The sequence below is a fragment of the Pteronotus mesoamericanus genome, unplaced genomic scaffold (genome assembly GCF_021234165.1).
Source record: "Pteronotus mesoamericanus isolate MK-2021 breed Mesoamerican mustached bat unplaced genomic scaffold, CSHL_Meso_final contig_90, whole genome shotgun sequence".
Classification (NCBI taxonomy): domain Eukaryota; kingdom Metazoa; phylum Chordata; class Mammalia; order Chiroptera; family Mormoopidae; genus Pteronotus; species Pteronotus mesoamericanus.
Genome location: NW_026555277.1, coordinates 42,052,341 through 42,060,718, shown reverse-complemented (window position 1 = coordinate 42,060,718; position 8,378 = coordinate 42,052,341). Strand labels below are relative to the sequence as shown.

The following is an 8,378-nucleotide window of genomic DNA, read 5'->3' as shown; positions in this document are numbered from 1 at the left end:
GATGTTTAAGCGTTATCAGCTTCACAGTAAATCTGCCTCCATGCATGTCTGATAGGACATTACAAAAGTCATGCAGAATGCAGGATGATCCTTTGTTTACAGCACAGTCCCATATATTGTAAGAGTTAGTGGAAATGCCCCCATAATTATGCCAACTGAAAAGGCCCCCGGAGATATCCAAAAGCTAGAGTAGGAATGGGGTTGGGTATAATGCTGTCCTGGTTAAGAACTATGGTCTAGATCTCTCTCTGTCCCTAGGACTGGCAAGTTCAGGGAGTAACTATGCTCGTGACATTCTCTAAGGAAATGGCTACTTACCTCTTTCTAAAGTTGCCTTGACACAAGGATGTAATGTCCTCCAAATGGCTGCTTGTTTTTTCTCTCAGCCCTTTGTTACCTCTGCCTCCCAGAGATTTACCCCCATTGACTTGTGAGATTCAGCTGGGTGGTACATGAAATACATTCATTAAAGGAATGGCTAAGTGAACGAATATTTGCAAAAGTGTTTTATAAACTCTAAACTTCAATGCAAATGAGAATTATAGCAAATGGTTAAGAATGGTGGTTAAGCCCTGCCAGTGTGGCTCAGTTGGTTGGGCATCGCCCTGCAAAGCAGAAGGTCCCTGATTTGATTCCTGGTCAGGGCACATGAGTGGGTGGCGGGTTCGGTCCCCAGTTGAGGCATGTACAAGAGGCAACCAATGGATATTTCTCTCTCATTCTGATGTTTCTCTCACTCTCTCTTCCCTCCATTCCCCCTCTCTAAAAAAAAAAAAAAAATTTAAAATTTTTTTTTAAACAATAGTGGATCTAGGGTCAAACTAACAATGTGACTTGGATATATATTTTAAATGTTTGTGCCTCAAGTTTCCTCATCCATAAAATGAGAGGATTCCATGGCATAATACAAGAAAACACTTAGAGAAATATCTGGCCCATAGGGGACTTGCTGAATATTAACTGTCACCAGAAATATCCTATTACTACTACCTGTTATTGGAAGAGCTGAAAAACCAACCAGCAAAAGGATGAACGTATAAATCACTAACTGACAAAGATGGACACAAATTTTCAAGAAGGCATAAGCAAAGTACTATGAAGGCATATACTGTTAATGTTAAGGGTGTAGGGGCTAACAGAAAGGTAGACTGAGGCTTGAACACTGAAAGGTCTGGTAATAGCAATGTAATCAGAGGGGTAAGGGAAGAAACAGGCCTGATTCAGACAAAAGTTGCTGCAGGGCATCTGTCCTGTACAACACTGAGATTACATCCCTTGCACCCAAACACACAAGCACAGGATCCACCTTCATGTGGGTGTCCATCCTTCATCCCTTAGTACCAACAGGCAGTCCTTATACCAAAGAATAACACACACATTTCAACATTCAGCATCTGAAGCATTTATTACACACGCATTGTGTGCCCTCTATCAGTATCTAGGATATATAACTCAATGACTCAGTGTCCCTGCCCTCAGGGGCTCACGGCCCAGGCTCCCGAGAGCACAGTGAGGGAGCTCAGTATTTGCTGGGCAGGCCGGCAGGTCTGAAGTGATTGGGGTCTTTGCCGCTCCGGCCCCATCGGTTGGCTCTCTGGTCGGCCCTCGAGTCCTCCTCTCCGTGGCCGCTACCTCCATTCTTAATACGGTCCAAGCCTCTCTGAATACCCTCTCTGGCATCGCTGGAATGGAAGGGGGCAGGTAGAAGGTGACTCAGGGGCTGATGAGAACCTACCCCACATTCCAAATCTCCCCTATTCAACGGAGCAGTGACCGAGAGAACCCCGGAAAGACCCTGCCCAGGGACAGCAGCTCAGCCCAGGCTGACGCCCAAATGCTGGGTGGACAGCGCTCACCAAGGAGGGGGCAATCACCCCTCCCGCTGGCCATTCTGGCCCCTGTAGCATCTCAGACTTCACAGGGGGCCCAGAAGGACAGGGTAGTCAGGAGGAAGAGGGACCACATTCTTCACAGGAAACTGCTCTGGGTTCGGCCCCACCTGGCTCTCCACCGCCACCAAGCTCTGCTCGCGCGTCCTGCATCCCCCGGAGCCCGATACCTGATCACTTTAGCAGCCCAGGCGCCCCGAGGTCTCCTCCGGGCAGCGTCATAGTTCCCCCGGGCGTGGAAGTATTTATCTGCTCCTCTGTAATTGACATGCCTCATGTCATAGTAGGCTCTCCACGTGTCTCCCGACCCTGGGAACGAAAGGACATGTGAGTGAGGTGGCAGCGATCATATCTTGGCAAATAGAGGAATAAAACATTTTCTCCACTGCTTGTATGACTCGAGCCTTTGACTAAGCCCTTGGAGACTATACTGGTTTGAGGTCAATCTTTTTTGCCTTTTAGTTCCTGGGTTAATGTTACGAGAATCACATGCGGTACAAGTTTTATTCTGTTTGACTGCATCCTAAGTCCTGTTGCCACTTTGTTTTGGGCTGTGTATGATGCCTATGAAGAAGAGCTGAGGTGGCCTGTGAGGGATGTCTGGTTGTACACGGAGCCTCCCCTGGGAAGAGGCAGGGACCCCTGACTGGGGCGTGAGAACAAAGGCGATTCTGAGGGAGGCGCGGAGCACAGTGCTCCCAACCCGGTCGATGGGAGACATCCATCCGCACGGGCAGGGGAAGGACATCCCACCCTGAGTACATCCGAACGTCTGGGCGCATCTGGCACCCGGGCAACTGTCAGAGTTCCATCAGCACATGATAAAAGTGAGTTCCCTCAGAGACTTTATAGAAGTGGGATAGTAGATGCAGAACAAGGGCAAGTGACCCACCAGCTCTCACGTTCAATGTCCTCGACATACAACGGGGGAGTATTGCTTCCCCTCAGAGTGGTTACGCGGGAGGACTGAGAAAATACTGGGCAGTGGCAACGACATGTAGGTGGACGCTACACTATGACTCTACTTCTCTGGAGTTTAGGAAGACGGGGCTAAAGGAAATAAAAGAATTAAGTGAGATGAACAGGGAATCGTAGAATGAATTTGATCAAGCTAAAATTTAATGGCAAAAGATTGAATAACTTATTAGGAAAAGGAAACATCTAATTTAGAGTTAGAATCATGGTTTACATAATTAATTACTCCAGGAGATCCCTGACCTTCATTTCGTATGTTGTCTTGGCATTAGAAAACACAGCTTTGTAGAGAGCTATGACATTCTTACTGTACTATTATACACACTGATTTAAATAGACCTTTGTAGTCCAGGCTTGTATCACAAGTATTTCAAAAATGTCTGATATATTTTATTACCAAGGGGTAGCACGTCAAAGACGATGGTTCTCCAACTAGTGTGCACAAAATCAACTGGATGCTTAATAAAGCCTAGATTTTACACTCAGCCCCAGAAATTGGGACTCCATGGACCTAGTTATCTGCCTTTCGCGAAGCTCTCCAGGCCCCATAGGATTCTCGTGCAGGTGGTCCCAGAACAACCCTTTGAAAAATACTGACCTAACAGAGGAAAATTTAGTTTTAGCTGGGTCTATGAGAATTTAGATTGCATTAACAGCAAACTCTTAAGACAATTAATCAGACACTATCACAGAAAAAAATGCAAAATAATTCTGTGGAATAAACATGATTCTATCTCTGTACTATGGCTAGTGAGGTATGTCTCTCTTGCTATTGGTTTCCTGGCCAGATCTCAGCCCCAGCAGACACATCGCCAGGTAATTCATCATGCCTCTTATTCTAGGGAGGGGAGCTCTGTACACTTGCCTTTTAAAGGCACCACATGCCCACTGTTAGCAATTTGCTCAGACAAAGAACAGAGTAAGTGTTCACAAATCCCTCACTCTTCCACGTGCAGCCTTGACTGGGAGGCAGTGTAGCACCGCAGTTGATAGAAAGTTCCTGGGGACTCAATGACCTAGATTAAATATTGCTCTACCTGGTGACTTTATTAGGTGTCTTACTCTCTTTGCACTGAGTTTCTCTGTTGAGATAATGGCACCTGCATTGCAGGACTGAAATATTAAAACAAGAGGACGAAAATGAGTTTATGCGTACAGAAAAACATTTCGAATGGTGCCTGGCAAGCATTAGAAGCTCCATTAATCTTTTTTGTATTCACTAAGTGGTTGGGGAGTGTAAATACTTCCCACGCGTTTGATGGACCAGTACCATGGCTAAGACAAAGAAATGAACTGTCCCTGGTCGCCATTAGGTGGCAGTAGAGTGTGATTTATATTTAGGGAGTCACCTGTGAACTCCCCATCTCTGCATCAGTCCTGCTGAAAGTTGGGGCCCAAGCTTTAGGTGTCCTGCAACCCAGAGATCCCCACAAAAGAGTACACAGCTGTCCAGAAAATCCGAAGGAACGCCTACCGTGAAACCAGTGTTGTCTTCCTACCCACTTGGAACCTCTCCTAGTGAGAATGTGGCCTCTGCTCAGGGGAAACCCGGGGCAGGCCTGATGCAGCCTCCTCAAAACCCATTCTTGGTCCTTACCTTGACCAGCTTCCCTGACAAAGTCTAGCCATCCTTGGCTGCTGACCCCCAGGACCAGGGAGCAGAAAATGAGGATGATGGACAGCTTCATCCTGAGGAGAGAGACACAGACACAGGCAAGCATGAGACAGTTTTCTTTCTTTTTTGGTAATGCTGACCTATCCTAGCACTCCGAAATAAAGTTCCACTCAATATTATATTACCATATCAATATTTATGTCTTTCTATCCACCTATACAAATGGATGGATTGTATTTCAGAGAATCCAGGTCTACGTTTTCATCTGACGCATTAGAGTCGCAGTGATTACCTTATACGAGACTACAACGTGTAAGCCAGTGATTTTGAACCAGTGTGCCGCAAGAAATTTTCAAACATGCAATACCTGACTACTTTCCCTTAGACTGTCAAATTTAAAAAAAAGAAAGAAAACAGCCAACACAACAATAGCTATCTGGTGTGAATGAAGCAAAATTATACATAATTCCTTGTCAGATCGACAAAAAATACATTTCTTTAGCGAGCCACAGATTTAAGTAATTAGTTTATGTGTGCCATGAGGTGAAAAAGGTTGGAAATCTCCTGGAAAAGGAATTTCCATTTCCATTATCCCCTATCAAGCCCGAAACCAAAATGCATAGGACTTTTCTAAGAGGCATTGGGAAAGCTGTGTCCACTGTACCTTCCAGAAATATGAGAAGAGTTAATCTATAAATAATGTAGGATACCTGCTCTCCCATCACTACCTCACACAGAAGAAACACACAGCAAAATCTCCACCCCCAAGTTATTCACATTTTGAGAATTCTAATTGTCAGAACAGCAGAGTCAGGGAACGAAAAGAGAGCCGCGAGGCAGCTCAGGAATGCTGGTGGGGAAAGAGGATCTCCAAAGAGGGAAGTTGTTGGAAAGTGCTGGCACCTCACCTTGGCTGCTGGGTCCTGCTGAGACTCCTGAAGAAGCTGAGCTGCTGGCGCCACCTGCCTGGGACTTGTGCCTGGTGCTATATATACCGACGCTTTGCTAGGGGGACAAATGGGAAGAGGGGTTTGAAGACTTGGGAAATTCCTCTTGTTCAGGGCAGACCTCCCAGAACAGGGTGGTCATTTTTCACAAACATCTAAGTTTCCCAGATTGTGCAACCTGGCAGCTTTCAGGGATGCGGAGACTTGGGATTGTCTGCCCATTCTCAGTCTCACATGTGCTGGGAAAGGTTGTCTTTCTTCCCTGCACAATGACGCGCTACCACCTGCTGTGAAGGAGAATCTATGTTAGAAAAGAGCTTTGACTGGAGAACGTGAGGATGCAGGGCAAATGGCACAGCAGAAGGGGCTCCACTGCAAGCCCCAGCTCAGACTGAAGCTGGGACGCGGGGCACAGGTGCAGGCGAGAAGGACAGGCGACCCGGAAAATAACACTCCCAGCGCCCACCTCGTGTGGACTCCGCACTGGAAAAGGGGGTCCTCCAGCCTCAGTGGTGCTCATGATCAGTGGCTCCTGACGGTCACAAAGGCAGGTTATATCTGGAGGTTCTGTAACCCAGGAGTGTGGAACGGCAGTGTAGAAACTTGCTATAATGTCCTGTAGAAGTAAGACATAGGGCACACGACAGTCTCTGAAGTCTGCTTTGTCGCAGCAGTAGTTGCAGGTGTTACCAAAACTGTTATTTTAGGAATGACTTCGGTAAGTACAGTTTTTATTATCCCCTGTGCTACTTTTCTGCTGCAAGAGCAGAGCAAACGTTTTCTCTTTTTTATCTCGAGGAACCTTCTTTTACCAGATGTTGGTGGCAGTTACAGTGTTCAAGGGCAAGTGCTAGAATCACACAGTTAACCCTCAAAAATAAGCAGTCTTGAGAAGAACCAGAATCTACGGAGAAGAGAAGGCTAGAGAAGGACTATGAACAGACAGGATATGGATTTTGAAATGAGTGACATCCTTTTCCCTTCATCTTCTATTGAAACTCTTTACATGTGACCCTGACCCACTTATCAATTTTTACTTAATTGTAATCTCTATTGAGTAGATGCATTATTGATGGAAATGTATGGGTTTGCGCACTTAGTGTTGTTCTGGGTTTTGTGGACCCGTGGAGAGCGACAGAGGCGAACACATGAGAGGTGTGTTATGAATACACATGTGCTGCGTTTCTGTCCCTCAACATTGGAGTCCCAGGCAGGACAGGAACTGGGTTGGTGGGTTTTTCACCAGCCATTATCAGAGCTTCAGAAAATGCCAGGAACTCAGTCAGGCTTAATGAATGAACAGGTTCTTAGCTGAATGCTCTGGTTCCCTGCAAAGAGCTTGAAAAATTAAAATAGGTACAAACTCGTAAACAGGAAGCCATACCAATTCCTAGACCGGGGGAGGCGGTGGGGAGAACCTCTGCAGAAGCTGCCTGCGTGGCCTCCCCTCTATTTTCTACGTGCAGGTACGTTTATGAATGCGTGAGCACAGGGATGTAGTACCCGTGACTGTGTATTCTGCCTGCTCACCTAACAACTTCTCGTGCCCATTTGCGCGGGCACTACCCACACTGCCACAAGTTGGCGGCAAAGCAGAGATTCCGCCTGGTCTGTTAGGGTTGAGCGTGGGGCTTCTTAGCCACCTGCTGTGCACCTGCCACCTGAACCGGGCCGCAGTATAGCACCTCATTTAATTCAGTTATGTTGAATACTAAGTAGCTGAATGATAACTCTCCCAGTGCAGTGTTGCTTGCCTGAGAGGGCTCATCTGGTCTGTCTGAGCCAGGCCAGAGTGCTCAGGAACAAGGCCGTCCTTTCAGCAAAGGGACAAGTGAGTCATTGATGAACGATTTTGCAAACATGTTTTAAATGATGTCGTTTGACAGGAGGCCAATAAAAATAAAATTGTGTGTAAACACGCACACTTTTCTCAGAGAAGACCTGAGTTTTGTCCCATAAGTAGAAGTGAAATCTGGGAAATTCAAATATTGAGAAAGAGTTCTCTTTGGCCCAGCTTTAAAAAGCAAGCTGTTTGTCCAGTTTCTCTCTAGCGACCCACGGCAGAGAACAATGAGACCCCACGTCCCCGCGTCCTGGAGAGAGCCTCCAAGACACAGGGCCAGATCTCTTGAGCGCAATGCTGACGAAGAGGTGGCAGTTCAGGCCTTCAGAGCAACCACCTCCTCATCCCACTCCACCTGTGGCCCAGGCAGAAGGGGCCCGGGAAGAGGATGGGGGAGGGCAGGTTCGCAGGGAGTGCAGTGTTTGTGGAGAGAGGCGAACTCCTCAGATATGTTTGGGGTGCCAGGACTTTTCAGTCCTGAGGTGGGTGCATGTTGAGCTGCAAACTCTGCCAGCCCGTGGGGGTGCCCCTTCAAAGCAGAGGGAGTGTGGGGAGGGAGTTCTGGAGAGATTTGTGTGGGACCCAGTGGCCGTTCTGGTGGCTTCTCCCCTAAGGGTTTGTAGAGGATGAGCGGCCCATGCCGGCAGAGGAGGCCTTGGTGGACCGAGTGTGGTAGGAGCTGGGGAGAGCTGGTTCCCATCTGCCACCTCTGCAGTCCTGGCAAGACCTGCTGTGGGGGTTCCTGTTCCTCTGTGTGGAGGGTCCCCATGCCTGAGCGGCTGGAGTGAAGCCGAACGTGACCTCGGAAGCGCCGCCATCGTGCTCTGTGATTAATAATGGCTCCATGCTGAGGATTTCCTTCCAATAATTTAGCCTGAGTGAGAATCTGAATGCTTTAAATTTAATGTCATGTTTCATCACTTCGACGATACACATGTCTCGATTGTAAATTTCTGGGACTAAGTCATGTCTTATATTCACTAATACCAGGCAGCACTAATGAAACAGTAATGAAAATCACTTAGGGAAACTAACAAGTTTGTTCTGTGTAGGCTTTGCTTTCTGTTTACCTACGCGAGAGTGATGCAAGATAAAAATCTATGTCTAAG

General features: G+C 47.1%; 1 protein-coding gene across 2 annotated transcripts; it reads right to left on the bottom strand.

Moving 5' to 3' along the window:
* Window positions 1-1,417: 1,417 nt before the first annotated feature.
* Window positions 1,418-6,044, bottom strand: LOC129080763 (serum amyloid A protein-like). Of its 2 annotated transcripts, XM_054586266.1 has the most exons (5): window positions 5,893-6,044; window positions 5,388-5,484; window positions 4,462-4,553; window positions 2,060-2,198; window positions 1,418-1,682 (listed from the first exon to the last, which is right to left on the bottom strand). In XM_054586266.1, the coding sequence occupies exons 3-5, from the start codon at window positions 4,550-4,552 to the stop codon at window positions 1,520-1,522; spliced, it is 393 nt and encodes a 130-aa protein (XP_054442241.1). In that variant the 5' UTR covers window position 4,553; window positions 5,388-5,484; window positions 5,893-6,044; the 3' UTR covers window positions 1,418-1,519. The 2 variants fall into 2 exon arrangements, with proteins under 2 accessions (XP_054442241.1, XP_054442240.1); XM_054586265.1 differs by lacking the exon at window positions 5,893-6,044 and having other exon boundaries at window positions 5,388-5,561.
* Window positions 6,045-8,378: the final 2,334 nt, after the last annotated feature.

Bases quoted from the DNA above. Each gene is read 5' to 3' on its own strand.
- LOC129080763 (XM_054586266.1), bottom strand. From the start codon at position 4,552: ATGAAGCTGTCCATCATCCTCATTTTCTGCTCCCTGGTCCTGGGGGTC. The intron at 2,199-4,461 runs GTAAGGACCAAG...TTTCGTTCCCAG, and splicing joins TGTCAGGGAAGCTGGTCAAG to GGTCGGGAGACACGTGGAGA. The intron at 1,683-2,059 runs GTATCGGGCTCC...CTTCCATTCCAG, and splicing joins TGGGCTGCTAAAGTGATCAG to CGATGCCAGAGAGGGTATTC.